Below are 24229 nucleotides of genomic sequence, written 5' to 3'. Positions count from 1 at the left end.
TGTGGCCGTACAAAGTATTTTCTTCTGTTTTGAAGGTCTGTTGGTTCTCCTTTATAAAACCTCTACACACAGCTTCCCTGAATGGGCTGGGGGGGGTCGCTCTTCCCCGCACGTGGTGGCAGGGCTAACAGTTAGAGCGGGAGGGGTTCATGGAAAATAACATGTATGAAACACAGGGGTGTGAATCGTTCAATATCTCACATGCTTAGCACAGTGAGTCTTGCACTTTATTATTTAAGAGTTTAAAAAAAATGATTTTGACATTATAAAAAAAGATCAATAAGATGTGATCAAAAGTGTTCATACAACTTTTATATCTGTATTCTGTTTATATATGTTTTTTATCAGTTGATTGTAATAATGTTAACACAGGGGAAAAAAAAACTAAAACAAGAGATAACATTAATTTATGCTTCAGTTGCAAAATACTTCAATATGAATAAAATGTGTGGACTTAAGACAGATAAATAAGCATTTATCAGAAAACTTGCCAGTGAAAAAAGACAGGTATAATTGAATAATGGTATTTTAATGTTCAGAATGCCAGATATTGAACCTTTAAAGGAAGAATGTGCAATATTTTACGCATAAATATGTCCTTATGACTCTGTAAAAGTCTCTCTGAGTCATGACTGTCTACAATGAGGGAGAAGCTCGAGTCCCGCTGGCTGTGTTGTTGTCAGAGCCGTGTTTACATGGACGGGACGGCCGGCTCCTCCCCTTGTGTAAAAAAATCTGTTTTAGTCGAGGACTAGAGAGAAGAAGAAGAAAGAAACTCACTGCCTTTTTGTTAAGCATTTTGACATCACCATCAATCAGATTCAATTAACATGCTATGTGAAGCTACGACCTAAAGAGCGCTAACATTAGCCTGCTAACACAACAATGCAGGACAGGGCGACATCTACTGGATCAAAAAGTTGCACATTCTTCCTTTAAGAGTTTGAAAGGGGCCCCAATGACTTCACTTCTACATCTAATTCTTATACAGCCAATGAAGTCAAGCTGTGGGTCTTCATGCAAAAACTTACATTTTTTAAACTTAAAATGTCTTATGATAAACGTTCGTCTCTTTGAGGAGTCCCATCCAGTTCACGATTGTGTCAAAATGTCAGCTGAGTGTAATCTGTTAATTACATTTCTGCCTTTACACTTGGTACAGGGTTTACTGTGTATAAGAAATATTTCTTTAATTGTGTCTCATATGAGCGCAGGCGTCATTGGTTTGTTTTTACTGTTGCATTAAAATGTACAGAACATTATACGTCACTCTCTGATGGTATGCGTGTCTTTGTATTGGGAATGGAATCAGACTCTTCAGTCAGGTTCAGAGAGGTTTCAGTGTTTGAAGCCACTCCTGAATCACTTTGCTGCTGGAAGGTCGTAAAAGTGGGAGGAGTTTTCTCCATTGTGGCGGTGCGGGCATTAACCTTGCTGCGACGAAATGACTTTAGAAGAAGTGGCCGCAGGGATCGTCCGGAGGCAGCGTTGGCGTGCAGAGTGCGCTTGTTGATGTGTTCGATGGTGAGGCGGCACCGCAGCACCTGCATGAACACCTCCCTGAACTGTCGGGAGGAGAGGTTGTAGAGGAACGGGTTGAGGACCGAGCTGAGGTAGAAGAACGTGTCGGCCACAGGGTGGAGAGTGACGTAGCTCCGGAAGTAAGAAATGGTCCAGCGGGACTTTGGAACGGCCGCCATCATGAGACGACGAATCTGGTTTGGAAACCAGCAGACCATCAAAGATCCCACGATGAGACCTGAGGAGGAGGCAGAGAGAAAGTTAGAAACACAAACAAAAGAACAAGAAAATGTAAGCCAAGAGAGAACAAGAATCTCATGAATATTTATTACATTTTTAGTAGTTTCATATTTTAAAAAATAATCTTGTTTGTCCCTGTTCTGAGAATTATCACTTACAGCGAGGTCAGACTATGCGATCTTTTTGGTTGCTGTGTCAGATTAGGTGATAACCAAGCAATACATTTGTGCCGTGACTTGACCGACGGACATGACAGTCAGTCGGTAGCCGACCAATCAAACAGCCAGCATTGGAATAAAGAGGGGCTGTGCTAGACGACACCCAGGAAGAAGACTGTAAACAAAAAACGTTTCCTCCGTCTCATAGATTCATCTCCCAGCACCAACTTGCCCATTCTTGTTTTGCATTTTTGTTTGTCTGTGCTGGTGACTTTTGTATGTGCAGACCACTCTGTGTTCTCATCGGTCTCTGTCAACGATCATACAAGGCAGAAAAAAAATGAAACGTGCTCAACTTTCTGTCTGGAGGTTGTGAGGCGTTCCATATGTGGCTTTGATTGTCGTCTACGATGACACACTACACCTGATGTAACGGTCGATTTTCCGATTTTTTTACCGGGTTATAATCGTGCTTATAATGTGTAATCTGACCTTGGCATTAAAGTCCCTAGTCTAAATATGCAGCTAGAGCGAAAGATGATTAGCTTAGCTTAGCATAGAGACAGGAAGCATGGTGAAACAGCAAACAAGGCCCTGTCCTATGATAACAAAATATAGTATCATATAAGGATCTAACATGAAATGTGTTAAACTTCATCCTCGTCTTATATTAAACACATGTATCGCCATTGCTAGTGCCAGATTTCTGTGTTTTTTTTCCGCCTGTGATTAAACGAGTCATTGTTTACCACATGTAGGTGAAACACAGGACGTTGGCCTCCGTGGCACAGGATGCTGCCTCTGACTGCTGAACCTCCCTGCTGATTTATCTCATCTGTCAGGTCTGAGTCATGTGCTCACTCTTTGGACTAACACAACCGCATTCTCTAATCTGGTGTTTATCTGTTTCTCCTGCTGTGTTTTTAATGAAAATACAATGTGACCAAACAGCCTTTGAGCATTCACAGAATGATCTGGCTAAAGACATCCTGTCCTGCTGCGGAAAACAGATATCATCAGTTGTTTATAGCTCGCCGTCCAAGACTTGCTCTGGACATCATTCATCTGAGAGGAAAACTAAAAGTAAAGTGTTCTCTTATAAATGAAGTGTTAAAATCCCCTTTTTAGGTTTTCATTTTGACAAGCTTCGCCTCGTCTTGTTTATTACCTGAGCACACCAGGCACATTTAAAGATTTCTGTTCAGGTGTTTCTATTCTGTTGGAAGCAGTGATTCTCACTTTGTGCTAATCTCAGGTGTCAGCAGGCTCTCGTCGATGTAGGACACGTCTGAGTTTGTTTTTCTCAAACAGGATTCAGTGGCCAGAGTAAAAAATGACAACACCAAGGACATTTCTCTCTTGTGGAGATTTCCGGGTTTCTGGGATTTTGAGGTACTAGTATCTTGTTTATTCAGGAAAAACAAGGCAGAATCACATTTCTTTATAAAAACATTACTCGTTATACCAAGATAATTATCTTGTTTAATTCTCAGGCTCGCCCACAAAGATGGCTGGGCCCCTGAAAGACCCGGTTAATGAGCCCTCCCCAGATGTCATTTAATTTGGATGATTCATTAGGTTAGCACTGTAGCCTCCTGGCTAACATTTGCGTCCTCGACCTGGCTTTGATCAGCTTTAGGAGCTGACAGAAATTAGTTTGTTGCAGGCCCTGGAATGGTTATACCATAGACCATATACCATCTGTTAGAAAAAAACATCCAAAGATTTAAAAAAAAGGACTGAGTCCGCACACCAGAAGCTGCTCCAATTAAATTGAATTTAATGGAAAAAACACATTTTACATATTGGGCCCTCGCCTTCATCAGACATGACATGATATAAATGTATACAGTCATTTCATTCCATACAGACAGTCTTCTTCAAACATTCATACTTACCATTGAACCACATTGGTAACACAGTGACAATGCACCACAGTGTTCCTGAAACAAGCCTTAATATAATAGAGACTGAAGTGAATGAGCTTACAAAAAGGAGCAAAAGCAGCTATCACGGAGCAATAAGAAAAGTGCAGCATGGGAAATATTTGCAACGCTTGTATTGTTCCTAACAACTTGAAATTGATGAGATAAATTGTCACTGCAGTTTCAAAACGGAAGAAATTCATTATTGTAACAGAGTCAAATCAAAGTTTACAAGGACAATAAAAAGGGAGGTGGAGATACAGATGGAAATACAAAGAATGGAAACAAGACGTGAGCAGGAGGAGAGAATAAAGTAGAAAAGAGAACAAGTCGGTAATATAAATGAACTCCATAAGACGGGAGGAGAGGCCGAAGAAAAATGAAAGCACAGAGACATTTGTGGGGACAAAAGCTGTCTGTTTGAAGATTTTCCTGGAGGGTTAATAGATAATTAAATGGTAAATGGTAAATAAATGACTTTCTGTTTAAATGTGTAAATGTGTTCTCAATTTGACCTTTTCAAAAACCAACCAACCATCACGTTCCTGTTTCAAATACGACTTTATAGAGATTTTGTTACGTCAGCCGACAGACTACAGTCATCATCTTAAAGAACACGTTGACCAAGAGGGAATATTTAGAGGTTATTTTTAGCACTCAGACTACAGAAAAGGTCTGACGTAATGATGAAAACAGCCTTTTCAGACAGATCTCACGTAACTTTTTAAACATGAAAATATAAGACAAGATTTGCTTCTATGTAACTTTTCTAATCAAATATTATCTCATGTGCAGTTTGTCCTTAATTGATCAAAACTACCAAAGAGAGAAAAAAGTCATTAAAGAGGATGACATGCAGCATAGAGTAGACGAGCACAGCCCTCCCAGTCAACACTAATCAGTGTCGTCAGACTTCCCATCACTCTGGATAGTTGCCTTGTTTTACCAATTTTTAACCAAAACCACATTTCTTTTGAAGATCTTACAAAGAATCTTAAACATAACAACTATGGTAACTTTTTATTGTTAGGTTTAGGCATCAATTTGTTTTTGTGAAAGTTGGGGAAAAGTTAATGACTTGGAACAAAAAAAAAAGAAATCCACCAATGAAGACTTCTGATTGTACAGGCAACATTTGAGTCTACCATGAGAACGCTCTCTTGTTGCATCAAAGATATAAACTTCAAATTTGAAAAAAATAATCTGGGAGTCCTGCAAATAAAGGAGGAGAATTCATGATTATGCATATTACATATTATAATGTGATGGCATTTCAATAGCCGCTGTGATTATGGATTGATCACCTTTTCTTGTTCTGCTGAGTGTATAATTGACTCTACCAGGCTAATCAGTGTTCAATTACATGCATCTTTTAACTACAAAAGCATTACGTTTTCATTAAGTGTCGGTGGAAGAAGTCTGTACTTATGAAGAATCAATGTAAAGTGGCTGTTATGAAGCAATTTACACAAAGTCCAAATGTGAAAGACATGTAATTCTCAATCAGCGATGCAAACAGCCAAGTGAAAAAATTACCAAAATTACCGCCTGCTGCAAGATTGGTGGTAACTGCGCTGCATTTTTTACAGACTGTCATGCCCAAACTTTTCAGAGCACATTTGACGTAACTATTATTATTATATTCAAGGGTTAAATCCTTCCAGAGCAATCCAGGGCTAACACATAATAACATACAGTATGAACAGCTTTTACTCTTTGGAGGTAGCTCTTATGAACGATGAATCATGTACCACATCTCTTGAGTTTGGACTTCACAATAAACTTAAAAAAAGGACCCTCAGAGCTCATCATCTGCAGACGGCTTCTCTCAAGGATCAGACACAAAAAAGAGAAACCTAATGATTATTAGTTTGGCAACTGATGTCCATGTTTTATGTTTGGGGACATCAAGCTCTTCAAGAAGCAGGCTCCAGAAACTAACAACTTTCAGGATCCAGATGCCAACATGACTTCTTCCAACAGGTTGTTGACCTTTAACAGTCAATAACACAAAGATATTTAATGGACAACGACATAAAGATTAACACAGAAAATCCCCTTCTTGTAAAAAAAAAAAATTGAAGAGGAAAATGTTGTGAAAATTGGAAATTGATTTGAATCATTTTGCTAATTAATTTCCGACTGCGACAGCTTGTTAAACAGCTAATTATTTCTGCTGTAATATGAAGGATTTCCAATATGGTTGTTAATGTTCTCTCCAGTGTGCACATGCCTGACCCCCATTTAGAGAAGTTTTTACATTATTTTTTCACACTTTATGGAAGTTTTTGTAACCCTGCCATTTTGTCTGCAATCCTTAAAGATGAAAAGATTCTCAAATGAATATATTATCTGCCCCTCTAGGCATTTTTTGCAGGATTTTTCTGCATTTATTGTATCGTTTAGCGTTGGGTACAAATTCTCTATTAAGAGTCATCCATTGGCTGAGCGAGTGGCTTTTTCTGAAATCACTTCTGATCGACTTTCTTGTCAAGTTGTCATAGAGGTTGTGACACTGAATAAAAATGAACAGCCATGAAACAGTAATTTTGCACTGTGCATGCCATTTTGAATTTTATCCAAATGTGCAAAGAATAATGTATGGACTCATACCACTGATTCACTGAAATGTGTTTGCTGATGAACATGACAACACAGCAGGTGGAAGTAAGGTGATTGGTCAGCTTTTGGGATTGAGGATACACTGACTCATGATATGATAAAAGTATTACTAAACAGCTTTCATGATAGGATTTCTACTTTTTTTAAGGGATTTAAGTCAATTTCTGAATAAATATATTCTTTCATTTCAATTCTCTGACAACAAAAGGCATCAGATTTGACAATATTGCTAGGCTGAGATGATGTGGATTGGTTGAATTTGCAGGACTTAATGAAATCACAACATAGCTACTGTGTCTGGAAAATTGCCACTGAGTCTGCACAGATCAGGAAGAGGAGTGTATGCGGCTGAAGTCGAGAACGTGTGTGCGTTGTGTTAGGTTCACTCCGCTCGGGGATTTGTGTGAGACGCTCACATTTGGTTGATTCATTATATTATTATCATTGAAATTCAACTCTCGTCATGCTGAATGCGCCTGCCTTAAATCTGCAATCCATGCTGACTGTTTCATCAGTGATGTCCCCAAGAACAAACACTAACACACACACACACACATAAACACACACACACACACATACCTACTGTCTCTCTGCCATGAGGCAACATATAACTCTCTGCTAATTAGAGGGTAATTAACTCAGATTTTTTGGAACAATTAATCGCCTCTCTTTGCAGTAACTGGAGAGTGTGATTTATAGGCTTTCAGTTCTTCACACAGACCGGGGGTGAGTGAAGCATCATGTGCAGTAAATTTTATTTACATTGTTCAAGACGGTCAGCATTACATTACAACCAAAAGCTGGTTACTGCTGAAAGCTGGGTACTACGAGAACTTTCTCTGAGCCAGAAAAGATAAAGTGACCCCACGATACCCTTGTGCAACCTTTAAATTCAGGGTTTGGTTTCAACATGTACTGATACACAGCACAACTTTCTTACAGCTAGTACCCCATGGCATACAGCTGGGGCCCTTTTTATTTTTACTCCTGCCCTTCCAAAAGCACGAGTATTTCACTAATGTAAACGAAAAATCCACGCCGCTGAGGCTCACCACTGACACACCCAAAAAAAAGTTAAATCCAACACTTAGATCTCTCTTCAGAGGCAGAGTCAAAAATATGATTATGACAAAAAGAGCCTTATCATACGCGTCTTGGCATGCAGCACAGGTGTCCTTTCTTATTTTTTCTACTGATGCATTTGCCATTTTAACGCCCAGCGCTCATGTTGTTTAAATATCAAATCAACTTGCGCTCCTGTTAGCACGCAGGGATGTGTTTGTTTTAAAATGAGGTGTGGTCAAGCGAACAGCTGCCATGTTCCTGTGTTTCTGTGTGATTAATCTGTCAACATTGATATGAGTGAATAAAGTGGAAGAACATCATTACAAACACACTGCCTCTGTTCTGGTGGAGGAAATGAAACCGGGAGAAGGTCAGCCACGCAGAACACTGAGTTAAGTCATCTATCAGCCATTTTATTGATCCAGTTATGTTTTCTTTTAAATAAAGTTGTACTTTAACTCTTTCCTTTTGGTAATAAACAACCTGTGATCAAGGCAAACATCCTACAGTCCTGTTAAAGTAATACACCTCGACCCCACACAGACCGAAGAAGGCAGCAGTAGCTCAGTCTGTATAGGGACTCTGGAACCAGAGGGTTACCTGTTCAGTTCCTGCTAAGGACCAAAGTATGGAAGATGGCCTCGTGGCTGGATAAGTGCCAGGTCACTCCACGAGTACTGCAGAGGCGCCCTTGTGCAAATGTCCATCGCTGCTGTTTGTGCATGTTTCAATTTTGGTGTGTAAACCAGAATTTCCCCTCGAGGATGGATGAACTACGTATCTTTAAAAGCATAAGGATTTATCGATTGAGGGAAGTTCTTATAGAGACTTGATGATGAAGATGACGATATTTAGGATGGTTTCGATGCTAAGTAGAACTCTTAAGGACAGCTGTCAAAGTTGTTGTTGATGACGATATATTAAGTTGAAAAAGAAAGTGCTCTGCCTGTCAGCACCAGCACCTGTGTGTCTGAAGGCTTAAAGCTGTTCATTCACGTTGTTTCCTCTTGCTTGTGTTGTTCTCAAGTCTCTGATGTACATCACTTTGGATAATAGCGTCTTCTTCATGAATTGTAGACTTGAGTTTTGGAATATTGATGACCTAATAACGAGTTTTTAGGGTGCCAGATGGGTGAGTTTAACTGGCAGGACAATTCAAACAGCAAAAAAACATCCTTAAATGATAAAAGGCAAACATTGTCTTAATGTTTTACATCTTATCCACTAAAGCCTTTCAGACTGTGAAAATCTGAAGTCATTCATGAGTCTGTCGGGCACAAATAGAGAGGTTTCCCCCTCCCCTCTCTGCGATTATAAAGAGTTAGTAATGTTGGGCTGTAATCCAGGAAGTGTTAGTGAATTAATGTGAAGGCTAACAGAAGATCCTCAGTCATTAAAGCATTTAAATATCCAGAGTAAACAGCAGTGGAATATCTTTCATAACGGCAGTAATCTAATAATCTTACAGGAGATTTTCTCATGGAGACACGACGCCTGGTGATAGATAATCCTGCTCCACTGATTTCATTTTCTCTGCAGAAACTCCTTTTTAAAAAGCATCATGTTGAATTAGTGCAGATGTTCTTAAGCAAAGCTTTGGTTTTATTTGGATGCAGATAACTTTCTCTACAAACTGACAAAACGTGCTTAAGGGGTTGATTGTGCAGTTTGTGTAACTTCATACGGTTAAAACTAAGCAAACCTGTAATTATGATAAACATCAGAAACTGTAATGTCCCTTTTGAATTCATCATGAAAACACTTCTGACCTGATGTTCATGGCTTTATTAGGAATAACGTTTTAATTAAATGTTAAATGGGCTTGAGCATGTATAACCCTTTTCTTGTCTTCTGACTACTCAAAGCTCTTGCACACCGCAGGTCACACCTACACATTCACACACTGATGGTAGAGAGCTGGAGATTGAACCCCTGACCTTCCGATTGAGAGACGACCGACTCTACCAACTGAGCTACAGCTAACAGAGTATGATTTAAATTGCATGTTTGTCCTCCTAAAACAAGTCTCTTTGAAGCAGTCTTACAGCTTTAAATGATTGGCCTTTACATTTTAACACTCTGTGACAACCCCACCCAAACACTTGATTGGGGGTGGGGGGGCTGATCGGGCATTTATGTGGTTGTATGTACTCTGTAATTGACTCATTCCCTGGATTGTTAAGATTTAAATCAATAAAAGCAATTAAAAAAAAAAAAAACTTGACAGATATTTTGCCTCGAAAATTAAGCTTATTTAAGATATGTGCAGAATTTAATGTGCAGATGGCCTAGCGGCTAGGGCGCACCCCATGTACGGAGGCTGTGGTCCTAAAAGCGGGCGGCCCGGGTTCAAGTCCGACCTGTGGCTCCTTTCCCACGTCATTCCCTTCTCTCTCTCAATTTCCTACTCTATCCACAGTCGTATCAAATAAAGGCAAAAAGTCCCCAAAAAATCTTTAGATATATGCAGAATTTCACAAAATGAGACAACAACTCCAACATATGGCCTGTTTAGAGCTTCAATTCTTTATAAGGGAGATAAGCAAATTAGTTTCGCTTTGGTTTGACTTTCATATTAACGAGGTTATAAAACAGCGGCTTGTTATTATTTCTGATCATGTTGTAGTTATTGAGGCAGTTAAAAGCTCATTAACATCTGTTGGTGTTGCTTTTATAATCTCATAATAATTCATTTTTTCATGTTTGCAAATGATGTGATGATTTTCTGCAACACAACATCTGCTGTGCATAAACCTTCAATATGGTGCCGACTCGGGTATTAGATTGAATGTTAAAGTAATACAATGATAAAAACATGGTGGATAAACTGTACTGTGAGCGCTCTACCTTCCTGGTTGTGATCATAAAACCGGTATTGTGTAAGGGTGTTGGTGTTGGACGGCGGACTTCTTATCAACGATGATGTAAATTTTAAGTTAATGGTATCAAACTTGTACTTTGTACTTGTGTAACGACATCTGTTGAACATGTATAATGGTCATTGCCGAATCTTGTGTGCCAAGGAGGCTAAGTTCTTAATCATAAATGTATCATATCAGCAGAAGTGCTTCTTGTTTGTTTTATGAAACACTGTATGACAGATAATTTATCGTGTCAAGAGGAGGAGGGTCTGAAAGTCTTTAGGACATTGGATATACGGATCTGAAACAGAAATTCAAAATTGAAAAAAAGAGCGGTTACTTGATTTTAATTTTTTAATAGAAAAGTCAAAAACCAAATCCAAGTTGATTTTCTTTTTCAATGTCAAAAAACGGAGATGCAAAAGTTCTATAAATACTTGTACTGACTATCTCATGTCCAAATGTCTAATCGTGCTTTTAGTCACTTTCATAGGTGAATGTAAAGGTCATGACCTTGTCACCATAAAATAGACAAATGTTCAAAATGAAATTACTTTGTGAAGTTTCTGTTGATTGTAAAATATGAAGCAGAGGAACCGGTTGTGTTTACACACTAAAACTTATGACTCAGGAATTGAAGTCATTAAAGGAAGAATGTGCAACTTTTTGATCCAGTAGTTGTCGCCCTTGAGCACCAGCATGAAACCAAAACAAACTGCAGTCTGGCCACACCTCCGCTATTCTGAAGCCTCCACTCTCCTCTAGAGACACACCTCCAATCCCTCTCCACTCACATTCACACAAAGGAGTTAGCAGTTAGAACGCACCATAATTAAGCACCATTAAGCACAAGAGGAGGACAAAATTGTTCTTTGCTTGACCTGCAATTGCCTGTGTCCTGCATTGTTGTGTTAGCAGGTTAATGTTCGATCGAGCTCTAAAGACACTTACAAGCAGTGAGTAGGTTATGTTCTTCTTCTTTACTCTGGTCCTGTACTAAAACAGATTCATACACAAGGCCGTCCTGTCCATGTAAACACGAACCAGACAACAGTACAGCTGGTGGGACTCACACTTCTCACTCATTGTAGACAGCCATGACTCGGAGACACATTTACAGAGGATATAGTGGATTTCTGCTTTATTTACATGTAAAATGTTGCACATTCTTCCTTTAACAAAACTGTGGACAAATCTGTATTCAGCAGCCTTATTCATTATGTCGACACAACAAACATAACAAATGTCTTTTAGCCGGAGTGAAATGTGACTGTGATTTATCAGCAGTACTACAGGGCACATTCTCTCTTTTCATCGCCTGTGTTTTAATGACTTTTCAGACTGAATGTGATAAAACAGGCCGCTTTGTTGTGATTGAGTTGGAGCTCCTTGAAGCGCTTCATCCCACAGGACATTTAAAAAAAAAAAAAACTCCTCCTCCTCTTCCATCTCCACCTGCTCTCTCTCTCTGTGTGCTGCTGCCTGCAGCTTCACCCTCAGCAACATCCAACACAACAAAAGGTCTCTCATTAGAGGAGGAAGCAATTTTACTACTTTTACAACTCCAGCACGGCTGTGAGAGTTTCCTGGGGAGACGGAGCTGTGCAGTGCTCAAATGACTCCAAACCAGGATTTTTATTTCTTACTAAATTATGTTTATTTTATGTTGCATTCATTTTTTTATAATAACCAGTTGGTTTGTTATTGATGCTTCTGCTGCTCTTGTTGAACTCTCTGAATGGCATTTATCCTTTGATACCCTGTGAGTTGCTGAACTAGTTTGATAACATCACAGAAGCTATGCAGGGTCTGATTAATGAATTTGACTGGTGTTCTGCTTATTCTTATTGACAATAATTGGAGTTGGGACCGAGATGTTATTATATTACGACTTGTGTTTGCTCATCAGGCCTGTCATACTTCTACACTTCTTTGAGGCCATTGCACCAATCCTCTGGAATTCCCTGCCCATCTCGCTACATCTTTCTGACTCTGTCTTTTGAAAAGCAGCTAAAAAACATTGATGTTTAAACAGGCCTGTGGGTAATCAGGTCCACCCAATGTACCTACTCATCTATGTTTTACTGTGCCAATTATTGTTCCTCGTTAGAGCAGGATTCTATAATGTCTTCCATGACTCATTTGTCCTTGTTTTTATTGTATGTATGCTGTTGTTGTTTTTTGTTGATGTAAAGAACTTTGTGACCTTTGTCTGAAAAGTGCAATATAAATAAACTTCACTTACTAACCTATTTACTTACTTCTGAGATGCCATAACAACGGTTAGCAATGTGGAATCACACACCAGGTCAACAATAATTCAAGGTTGTGGATTCAGTGTTAAATAACAAAAGCGTAAGAACAACCTTAATTCATTAAAGCAAAAAAAAAAAAGTGCTGGTGAGAATTATCCCTGATTTAACATCCTGCAAACATTAACATGCCTCATCAACATCACAGACAAAGTTCCCAGCAAGGACATGCAGGGAAAAAATCTCTCATAGACTCACTCACTGGTTTACTGTTTCTGTTCTGCTCAGCACAAAACTGCAAACAGACCAAAATAGAAACCTAAAAAGTTTAGCACTGAGCTGCAACCAAAAAGCTAAATCGCCAACAAGGACTAAAACAGGTTCAGGCTACTTCAGTGTTCCTCAGAAAGACTTAAATAATGAATGCTATGTAAACAGTTTTTTTTTTAGCTGACCCGCGTCAGTCAACAAGTAATTAGTTATTTTTAAGGATCTAGTTTCTTAGTGAGTCATAGTTTTATCAAAACAAAGATGATTCTGGCACCTTTGTTAGAAAAATTACAATTTGTGTCAATCCTGTCGTTTGTCGGAGCATTTCTTACCTTTTTTAAAACGTCATATGTATTTCATGTTTCTCCAAAAAGTTGGAAACTAAGTGACAAGTTGGAAAAAAGTATCAGAATAAGATTTGGAGCCGCTCACCTCCCATCATCCAAACACCACTCAATCCCAGGAGTGTGTGTCGAGATGTGGCGTGCAGCAGAGTGTGGTGTTGTAAAACAGATAAGTAAACACACACCTACGCTGTATATAATCTGTGATTTCCCCTCTGAGTGCTGACACACCGAGGAGCCACACAGTCGCCCCCTCAGCCATCTGCAGGAACGTCTCCCAGGCGTCTCGCCGAGGGCCGCCTGTCACTCGCAGGAACTCTTGCCTTTAGCGATGTTGGCCGCCGAGGGGCCACAGGGCTCAGGAGCTTATTACCAAACTCTGCAGCTGTCAGTCAGAGCGGAGGAGAAACGGTGAGAAACACTCATCGACCTGCCTAGAGAGGCTCAACAAATCCTCCCACTGGTTTATTTTCCATCTGATAGTGAGAGAGCTCCAAGGAGGCCACCCGGGCTGCAGAAACAGGCCTAAGGGGAGTCTGGATCTGAATTCAACACAATAAATAAACCTCATCGATCAGAATGAGAAGAGGATCATTGGAGGCAATTGGGCTTCCGCTGCAGTTCACGAGCTATGGCTCCGTCCTGTGAGGCCAGAGGAGGGTGGATGATTGGAGAAGGGGAGACAAAGAAGCAGAGAAAGTTAAAGAAAGAGTCCACCTTGAGATCTTTTAGACCAGTGGTGATCAACTCGTCTCGCCTCTGGACCCACCACCAACTCCTTAGTGAAAAATTGCAACCCAAATTTCTGATATTTTTTACTGAGAAATGGTGCAGCTTGGACCTCAGTCAGTACAAAACATGTGACAGAAGCAAGAAACTGAAGGCACACCTTCGCGACCCACTGAAAATGGCTCTGCGACACACCTCTGGGTCCCGACCCACCAGTTGAGAACCACTGCTTTAGATATTCTTGAACACATGGATGCGGATGTTTTTGTTTACCTACATGTCCCTGCTCAGATCAAACATGCATTGTAAACATGTTCTAAATTTTATTTAATTCATGGACCAAACAAAACAACTAAATGCAAAAATAAAATCTCAGATCTTGTCAGCAGCTCCGTCAGTGGCCCTAAGCTTCAAAATATGAAGATTTAGTTACATCTGTAAAATCTGTAGAGTCCACGTTAAAGCTGCAAGGCTCTGCACTCAGAGTTGGTAATAATACTTATCCAACATTCATAAATTTCAAAATAAAAGCATGTTTCAAATTCTATGAGATTTGGATCAACAAAAAATAATCAAGACTTGTTTTTTTTAGCTGCAAAATGGGCACAGTTGTGTTAATATATGTTGTGTATATGAATGTGTATATTGTGTTTATATTAAGGATTTTAAGGACAGTAAATGGGTTTAAAAAGCACAAAATCATCTACAAATCATGAGGCCAGTAAACATTTAGATTCCTGATATGCATTGAAGTTCAAATTTATTTGCAACATTTTCATTAAATTATCTTGTTGAAGCTTTTCACTGGTTAATATTTAGACTGAAATGGATACTGATGCCTCTTTAAGAGCACTCTCTTGATATATATATATGTTGTTTTTAATGCCTGAGTCTGCTGCCTCTGGGCCAAATGAGTCAATACACAGCATGCTGCTGAGAACAGTCTTTGCACATTAGCTATTTGAAAGAAAGCAGGATGATATCTCTGGTCAGAAACAACAAGAGATAAGATGTACCACTTTTGTCTGCCTGCGGGTCAAAATCATTACAAACCAAAATTGTCCACAGAGGAGCAATCAGGTCTAAATATAACAGAGGTTCACTTCTCTGGTTTATTTTGATTTTGGAAAATTGTCTGCAAAAGTGCAATTGATGCAGCAAAGCAAAAACTCCCAAAAGAACAAAATAATCAAAAAACTAACAACACTGCAGGACCCCAACAACATACGAATGGTAAATGGTAAATGGACTTGAGCTTGTATATTTCTTTTCTAGTCTTCTGACCACTCAAAGTGATTTAACACAGCAGGGCACCTACACATTCACACCCTGATGGTAGAGGCTGCTGTGTAAAGAGTCCATCAGAAGTAACTAATCCCATTCATTCATACACCGCCGACGAAGCAGTGGGAGCAATTCGGGATTAAGTGTCTTGCCCAAGAACACATCAGACATTTGGGGATCTGGGGATTGAACCCTCGACCTTCCGAGAGACAATGACTCTACCAACTGAGCCGCAGCCGCCCAAACATAAGAAGCCAAACATTCCTGACCTTGATTGTATTTCATTATTCTTACGCTCACTTTGTGTATGGACCTATTTTATTTTGTCTCCATCACATATGGTGTGCAGAAAGTCGGAGCTAACAGGCCAGAGGCTGAAGACAGAAAATAAATATTCATCCAGCTCGCTGCTACTTTGAAAAAATCTAAACTAATTAACCTTGTGTCCTGAACGTGATGTGTGGGCAACTTAACAGGGATGCTCTGTCCTTTTAATTACTCTCCGATGTCGCAGAGACCGACCAGGATTAAAAGTTATGTGAAGGTAAAGTGCAGCAGTGACAGAGACGTCGCCACCTGAGAGAAAGATAACTGGCATCAGGAGCCGAGCATCAGAGTGGAACCTGAGCGCTCCAACTCTCAAAAACTGTCTAAATTCAAAGTGTGATTATTTGGCAGCAGAGTGAGACGGCAGACAGCGAGCAGGAGACTGAGAACTGTTGCTGCCAGCAGACGTGACCCCTACAGTAATATTCAGTCAAATGTAATATTCCAAAATGAAAAACTAAAGTCCGGCTCCTTGAGTTATTTATGAGTGTGTTAGCTTGTATGAGTTTTGGAGTTCAGGTCAAAATAAAACTTTTTTTATATATAGAAGAAATACATCTCATGCCCAACAATAAGAATAATACAAGCACTGAGGCATGAGAAAATAAAGAATGAACATTGAGCTCAGCAGTGACCGCCCTTTATTGACGGCTCTGATTCCAGTGCGTAATCGTGCCTAATAGATAAAAAAAAGTATTATATGAATGGTTGTAATACACCTGACTCATTATACAACATCTGTCTGGGGTCTTTAAAACACAGAAACTACATTTGCACACTGTTGAAAATACTACATTCATCATTGTAGGTGAGGACTTACGACTGGCTGGTATCACAATCACTGCAAGGACTGAGTAAAAAAAAATATGAGAAATAGCCTTTTGTGTAATGGTAGATAAGTAAATATGTCCAAATCTTATTGAAAGATAAAGACGTTTGCAGAGACTCTGAGTGTAGCCTATCCATCGTTAGTGTGTCTCCTACATGAAGCAGTCAGGCTGATGAAACGTCTCAGAGAGGCTGATACATGTGGGTCCTGAGACTGAAACTAAGCTATGGTCACAGTGTTAATAACTGCAGCACTGTATAGGAGGTACACTTTAGATTTTTAATGGTGAAATACATCGTTTAGAGTTGAACCATCTGACATTTAAAGGAAAAGCTCAGATTGGTTTGTTGAAGTTAAAACGATTCATAGATCGTTTCTTTTTTTAATCGCTTGTGGGCTCTAGTTTAAGGCCACATTTCAAACCAGTTCTCCCAGCTGCTAACAGGATTAAAAGATCAAATAAGTTACTGCTACTCGTTCTATTTAAACCTATACTTCCAGAGATTACTTTTGGTTTCTTGAAGACAAGAGTTCTCAAAGTTTTGACTCTCTGGGCCCTCGGACAAGTGTAAAGTTGAATGAGTAAAGTGTGAAGAGGTAAGAGAATGCGCTCATTTCTATACTGTAAATGGTCACCTTAACGGGCATCAAAAGAAAGCATCATTTGGGGAAAAATCTAGAAATGTGTCTTCTGATAGGAAGTTATCACTCTGAGTCGTTTTCCTTGCAACATAAAAAAGAGCATAGTTTGTATTCTTCTGATCACACAACTGTGAAAACCTACAGACAGAAGCTCTGAGCTCTAAAACAAAAGATCTAATGACAAATGAGTTTGTGCTCCAGTGACCTCGCTGCTTCATCAGCAACCATTCAGGAAACAAAATCAATAGCATGAAACTGTGAGACTGAGCTGTAAGTGCACAATGAATTCCATCGTTGTGAGTCAGACGTGTGTTTGTGTTTGTTATACACTCAGACTGATCCAACATGACATCATGGCTGACTGCAGAGAGGGAGGATGTGTGCTGATGATTGCTCAGGGGATGAAGGTTTACGACGTAGCAAAGTTACAACAGATTAATTAATGCTTCATTCAAAAATGAAAAGTGTTGTAAATAAAAACATCTCATTAATCTCATTGAGATCTTTTCAAATATCAAAATAATTCACTTGTATCTTCACAGGTGAATTGAGCGACAAAATGAGGAAATTTTAAATTTATGAATATAAACATCACATCTGCTTGTGACCCCCTCCATGAAGCAGACCTCTGTGCACCAGGCTTACTGCCACGTGCCCACTTCTTAAAAAAAAACATGGTGGATGGTTATCAGCTGCAGGTAACAGCTGGGATGTAGAAGATGGTTATCAGCTGCAGCTGCAGGTTTCCAGTATCTAATCCAATTCACAAGTGTCTTGCCCAAGGACACATCAGACATGTAGCTTGGGGATTGAACCCTCGACCTTCCTGTTGAAAGATGACTTACTCTACCAACTGAGCCACAGCCGCCCCAGTAGTAGTAGTTTAAATGTATTTTGATGTAGCCGCTACGTTCACAATCGAATATTTATTGACATTTCATTTTATCATTTTATTTGGAGTTAGAAATTTCTTCTTCGTCCCCCTATTCTTATTGGTATTTGACAAACTTAAAGTAGGTTTAAGTTACATTTTTGGAAATGACCGAGCCTAAAAAGTGATTGATTGTCGTTAAGTGCTGCACAGGATTTAATCAGTGTCTGCATCAGAGGTTTAACATCTAACATCATTTAACGTCTCATTCTGCCTGCTGCTGTTTTTCAAACCTTTACTAAGCAACTGTTTCAACCAGTACATATCAGGGAAAAACAGCGAGTGAAACTTCCTCCTCCAGCATGTGTTATTGATTTCCTGTGTGTCCTGCTTGTTGTCAGTGTCCTGTTTATTCATGTGCTCGTTCTCTGTGACCGCTCTGCTATCTGACCGAGGGGATTCTGGGAGTTTGTCTGCCGCATGTTTCTGTGTGTCTCCTGTCTCATTTCATTTCAGCCTCTCTGCTGTGGGACTAATCTGCATCCCATAACATCTCTGAACCAGTCCCTCCTCATGTCTAGAGCTGGATGAAGTCCACTGGAGCAGGATGCCTCGAATGTCCTGTGGATGTTCAGCCCCGTGCTCACACTCTGCACCTTCTGTTGTTAAAATGCGTCACATATAGAAGACTATTGGCAAGCTTCGGCACGGTTTGCACACCTGACTGATCGGAAAGAACTTCCATCTCAATGAGGTCTCTGTTGGGTTTCACTTATTTTATTTCTATTCTTTTGTTCACTTTATGGCAGCATTGTTTACATTTTCCTTGAGTTTTGCTGCTTCATGTGCTTTTGACATGGACCTCTTAGTGGCAACAAACATGTCACCTACAAAGCCCCCCTTATTGGTGTCAGCTGCATGGCAAGAGAAAGAGCCAAGCCCACAGATTGATAACCTGTGGCACACTGATTTTCAGTCAATGGGTCAAGGTTTGATTAGATGTGGGAACAGATTTGTAAACACCACCTGAAGAAGACCTCTGATGGAAATTTTGTAATTGTGATGAACTGAAGCTTTTTGTGGCATTGTAGCGAGAGTGCGGGCCTATCATATTCCTCAGTCTAGTAGTACGTATAACTACCTCCTTTTTCAACAGACTATTCAAAATACAATAAAATAATAACTGTGAGATAACTACCAACTCTAACTGTTGGGTCATATTTTAAAACCCTGAGTACAGAATCACACAAGGCTCTTTTTTTTCTCAGGTGGTTTCAGGGGTGCTCAATAGTCACGAATGTTGTTATACTTTTTAAGCCACTTTTAAATAACTGGTTTGAAGACTGTCAGCATGATCATTTACTCTCTATTGTTCACCAGGTGTTTATTTTTACAAGGAGCTGAATTTTCAACAGAGAAGAAATTAAACTGACACTTTTCAGCTGACAGGGCTAAAGCTATAGGGCGCGAGCTGCTGCTAGCTTGTTTGTAGTTTTTTTATTAATTGTTCACATGGTTTCTATTTACCAGGAACTTAATCATCTACAGGTTTCTCCTCCTGTCCAAAACAAAGAGATCGGATGATGACACTGGTAAAACATTTGATAAAGCAGTTTCACCTTCAAAGTCAGTGTCTCTCAGTCACTCTTCAGCTGAGGGACATTTGCAGAGGCTGTGAGCTGAGCTGCTGCTAGCTTCTTTTGGAGGGGGTTAGAATTCTGTTCTTCGTTTGTAAGGCTTTCTTTTGACAGAAAACTGGATAATCATAGAGGTCTCTTCTTCTCCATAACAATTAGAGCCTGTTTATTGAGATGCTGGGGGGGGGGACTGTAGATATGCACAGTACTGTGTGATCTCTGTGCATGTTCCTAATCTGCTGCATTATGTTTTCTGTTCCACAGTATGCTCTTTTCCACTCTTTTGATATTGTGATTCTGTCAAACCACACATAGCATTGATATAAAGGTAAATATTCTCTTTAAAGTGATGTATACTATAGTGGACTCAATTGCTACATCAGATATTTAAAAACAGGTAAAATCCTTAAGAAAGCTGTTTTAGCCAAACAGAGCTAGGGCTTACTTTAGCTATAGCTACCTACATCTGGTTTTGATACAGGCACTCGTGGCAAACTCAGCTAAATGTCAGTCTTACAGGTAAAGCACAGGACTCACACAGGCTGACAGAAGTTTGGTGTGACGCTGAACTGACGGGAAAAAAGCAGCAAATATTCAAGCTTCATACTGAACAGCCAAATCCCAAATACAGCTCTATTTATTTTGGATGTTTATAACTGGATATATGCTCGACAGTGGAAGGACTGATATCGTCTTTTTGCACACAGCTACAGTTACTCTCATAGGATGATTTATCCCTCAGTTTAGGAACACACCCTAAACAACCGCAGTGTGTGTGTTTATTCGAGGGTGTAACAATCAATCATTTGAATAGTCTCAAGATCGGAAACTCAGCCTGGATTTGTTTCTCTTAACTTCCACTCAGGACTCAGGCTCCAAGTGTTGTAAACAGAGGAAGAGTCAGTCTGACAGAGATTTTTACTTCTGAATGGACACTTAGATTGCAAGAGGTATTAAAACACAGTATACGAGGGTGTCAGAAGAACATCTCTCTTACTCAAGTAAAGGTATAGATATTTGATTTTAAATGTTTTTTTTATTTGACTCAATGATTGAAAATGTGAAGAGTCTAAAATGTCCCCGCAGAATTAAAGTAGCCCTCTTTCACTGTTGTTATGCAAACTGGACCTCACATCTTATTTGGAATGCTGTCACTCCTGTTCAGTATCCATCCATACATTATCTAGACCACTTTTCCTGTTTGGGGTCGCGGGGGGCTGGAGCCGATCCAGGCTGTCATTGGGCGAGAGTTGGGGTACACCCTGATGTTCTCCTGTCAATCACAGGGCTGACGTATAGAGACAGACAACCAGCCACACTCACATTCACAACTACGGGCAAGATTTTTGAGACACAATTTAACTTAACAGCGGGAGGAAGGAGTACCCTGAGGGGAAGTCCCTGTCCTCGGAACCAAACCAGGAACCTTCTCGCTGTGAGGCAACAGTGCTAACCACACAGTGATGCAATACATAAATAATGACTCTAACATGCAATAGAACTAACCAACTAACCTGTTTTGAAATGTAAGGAGTAGGAAGTACAAAAAGATTTGCTTACAAGAGGCAAAAGTCAAATGTTTCCAGGAATACCAATACTCCAGTGATGACGTATGCCTTTTCTTAAAAATCTAGTTTACTTACTGAACAATGAATTTGTACGGTTACATCCTCCCTCTGGTTTTTAAACAACACGGCAAACGAGGGAGTGCTGGTCTACTTAATATCAGCTGGATGTGATTATCTTGGTACTTGCTCACCAATGGAGAAGTCGGTAAAAATGTCACAATTTGTCAGATTCCTTAAATTTTTAAGACTCTGCGCCTGAAACACAGCAGACAGGAAATGGCATTTGAGCATGAAGTAAGAGGAAAACCACTTACCAAGAAAAATGATGGTCTGCTTACGGGCCGTCTTCATCTTTTGACTTTCGTGTTTCGGTGCTCTTTGAGTTCCATCGAGGCCGTCATCCATGGATCCTAAAGGTCTCCGGAGCACGAGGATCATTGCCCGGCACATGATGGCCACACAGATCAACACGATCATGTAGATGATGAACGCCAGAAAGACGCTCACCCTGTACATCACCCAGTGCTCCCTCAGGTTGGTACAGAAGGTCAGATTCTGGACAGGTGTGTCCGCACGTAAGGGGATGTGTCCCTCCGTTCCTGTGGCAATGAGCAAAGGCAGGGCGACGAGCACGGACGCCAGCCAGGCGAACGTGATGAGTCCGGTGGTCCGTTTTCTACCCAAAGCTTTAAATCGAAATGGGTGACAGATTGCTGTGTATCGCTCAAAGCTTAGCGTGGCTACGTTGAGGATGGTGGCATAGCTGCAAGCTTCAAACAGGAAGTTGTAGATTTTACAGGACGCGTTGCCAGAATTCGACGTGAATGGGAACCAGATGGCGATGTAGAGCTCAACGGGCATGCCAATAAGGAGCACCAACATATCTGAGCATGCTAAGCTAACCATGTGGTCGGTCACATTTTTCTGCAGGTAACCATTTCGATTCAGTATTTGTGTCACTCTGATGGTGACTGAATTACCCACAATCCCCGTCACCAGGATGAGGCTGTACAGGACTGTGAGGAAGATTTTGACCGGGTAGTTGGGTTCAAGTTCGCGCCAGTCTTTCTCTTCTGCTATCTCTATTTCCTCACTCATGGTCACAGAGTGGTGAGTGCAGATTTTCTGCTATTGATTTTTTCTTTGAGCTTATCAGTTCTGCAGGGTGAGTCCCTGATTAGAGCCGAGAGCCAGAGGTGAGCTTTTTTTCCCAAGATAACGACTCACAATGAAGACTTACTTAGTCCTGACCGTTTTCTAATTCTCCAGTGAGAGTGTCCCAGTGGAGAGGAAAATTCAAAATCACAGGAGGTGCGTCAATTCATGTCACTCCAGGGTCGAGAATATGGCAACTCTTCAGAACTTTTTCCCTTCTTCTAAGTTTTCAGTTTCTTGCGTATGAAAGTCCAGTTTTTCATTCAGAGTCTAATCCATTCTTGACGATCATCTGAGATCCCAGGGAGTCCTCACAGGTCTGAGTCAAGATGTGGTTTCACTTCAGTCTGAGCAAAGTGTAAGACACAACTCGACTAGCACAGTTTTCCTCCTCCCACCTCAGTGGGCAGGCGGGTTAAACATTAATCACTGCAAACAGGCAGAATGGTGGCTGTGGTTTCATGTTTTATCACCAGCAATTAAAGGCCTACTTTTCAAACAAACATTATGTTTTACTCCAACTTAGGTGAGATTAGAAATATCAAATAAACTTGAATACTTATGGAAGATGACTTTGAAATATATGAAGCTGGAGAAATATTCAAATCTTAAAGTTTCCTTGATCAAAACCTGAAATCTCAATGAACACCTTAAACACAGCTGAGAACATTCACTGTGGAGAGAAGACAGAATAAATATTAGGTGAGGTAGAGAAGTCAACATCTGGAAAGTTTGAAAAGGTAGTTTTTGATTAAAACATTTTTTTAAAAATGAACGCAGAGAAGCTGAAAAGTTCAAACAGGGACATGTCTGAAATAAAGCAGGCATGTCTGTGTGGGAGAGGAGGAAACAGTTTATATCACCAGGCCGGCCACTACAGGAGATTAGGGTGAGGCATCGAGGGAAAAATAAGAAGATGAAGATTTATTTAGTTTTGCATTGGAAGTAACAGAGCTAAAATGTCAGGAACAAAAGTAAGATATCTGTACAGGTGACTTAAAGGGGGAAGAAAACATAAACCAGAGGGAAAAGTTGTTTTTTCTTAACTTGCATTTTTCATTTCTAAGTGATTATTAAGAGTAAAGTGAAATTTAAAATTCAAATGCCTTATTTAGAATGAAGAAAAAAGTTGCCAAAACAATGCAAAAAATACAGAACAATCTTACATCTCTGATTTGTTTTCTTATACTTTCCTCTAAAATAAAGAGTTTCAATTTATTCTTAACATTTGCGATGTTACCCTCCAAATTCTGACTTTTTTTCCGAACCATCATTTGACTTAATTCTGAAAATGGCAAATAACAAATATCTGGTATTCATACTGAAAGTTTGAACCTCACTCTATTCATTAAGACTTTATTATTGTGATGCAAATTCATGAGGAAAAAAATCTATTTTCTCATCGGCGGACTTAAAATTGTTCCTTTCATACTGCATGTACAACAAGCAACTTAAACTCCCTAAAACATTTAATAGTTGAGGGGAAACAGAAGGATGGTTTCAGAATGATATCGGACGTGAAAACAAACATTAATGGACTTATCTTTGACCAGCCTTTGTCAATAACCTTTACAACCTACCTCACCAGACACAGAGCTAGAAAAGGGTCAACAGGTTGAACATGATTAGAAAAAAAGCTTCTAATGTCCTCTCGCTGTTATTGAATATTTTTAGAAACCTTTAACTAAAGCACGAGGTCAGCCTCATGTTCACTGTCAAATCAGAAGGAAGCTGAAATCTAAAGGATGATTGCTTGTTGTTGTGAGCCTCTTCATTTATGTCTCAAGATCTCCTCTGGATTATCTGCTGTTGTGCTCACATGTCTGTGTGTAATTACAAACAGCTTGACACCACATTGTTTTTTAGATCTTAATAATGAGGCGCTCGTGTGTGAGAGATTTTGTGGAATTGATTTTGGCAATTTGAGAT

At 39.9% G+C, this 24229-nt stretch overlaps 1 protein-coding gene across 1 annotated transcript; it reads right to left on the bottom strand.

Annotated features, from left to right (window-relative positions):
• Nucleotides 1-179: 179 nt before the first annotated feature.
• On the bottom strand, nucleotides 180-22664 carry gpr39 (G protein-coupled receptor 39). Its single transcript, XM_020633220.3, has 2 exons — nucleotides 21460-22664; nucleotides 180-1759 (listed from the first exon to the last, which is right to left on the bottom strand). The coding sequence occupies exons 1-2, from the start codon at nucleotides 22241-22243 to the stop codon at nucleotides 1260-1262; spliced, it is 1284 nt and encodes a 427-aa protein (XP_020488876.1). The 5' UTR covers nucleotides 22244-22664; the 3' UTR covers nucleotides 180-1259.
• Between the last annotated feature and the right edge of the window lie 1565 nt (nucleotides 22665-24229).

This window comes from Labrus bergylta, chromosome 13 (assembly GCF_963930695.1).
Source record: "Labrus bergylta chromosome 13, fLabBer1.1, whole genome shotgun sequence".
Lineage (NCBI taxonomy): Eukaryota > Metazoa > Chordata > Actinopteri > Labriformes > Labridae > Labrus > Labrus bergylta.
Note: the sequence above shows the minus strand (reverse complement) of the source record. Positions and strands in the feature narration are given on the sequence as shown.

Bases quoted from the DNA above. Each gene is read 5' to 3' on its own strand.
- gpr39 (XM_020633220.3), bottom strand. From the start codon at position 22,243: ATGAGTGAGGAAATAGAGATAGCAGAAGAGAAAGACTGGCGCGAACTT. The intron at 1,760-21,459 runs GTAAGTGGTTTT...CCTCCTCCTCAG, and splicing joins GCAGACCATCATTTTTCTTG to GTCTCATCGTGGGATCTTTG.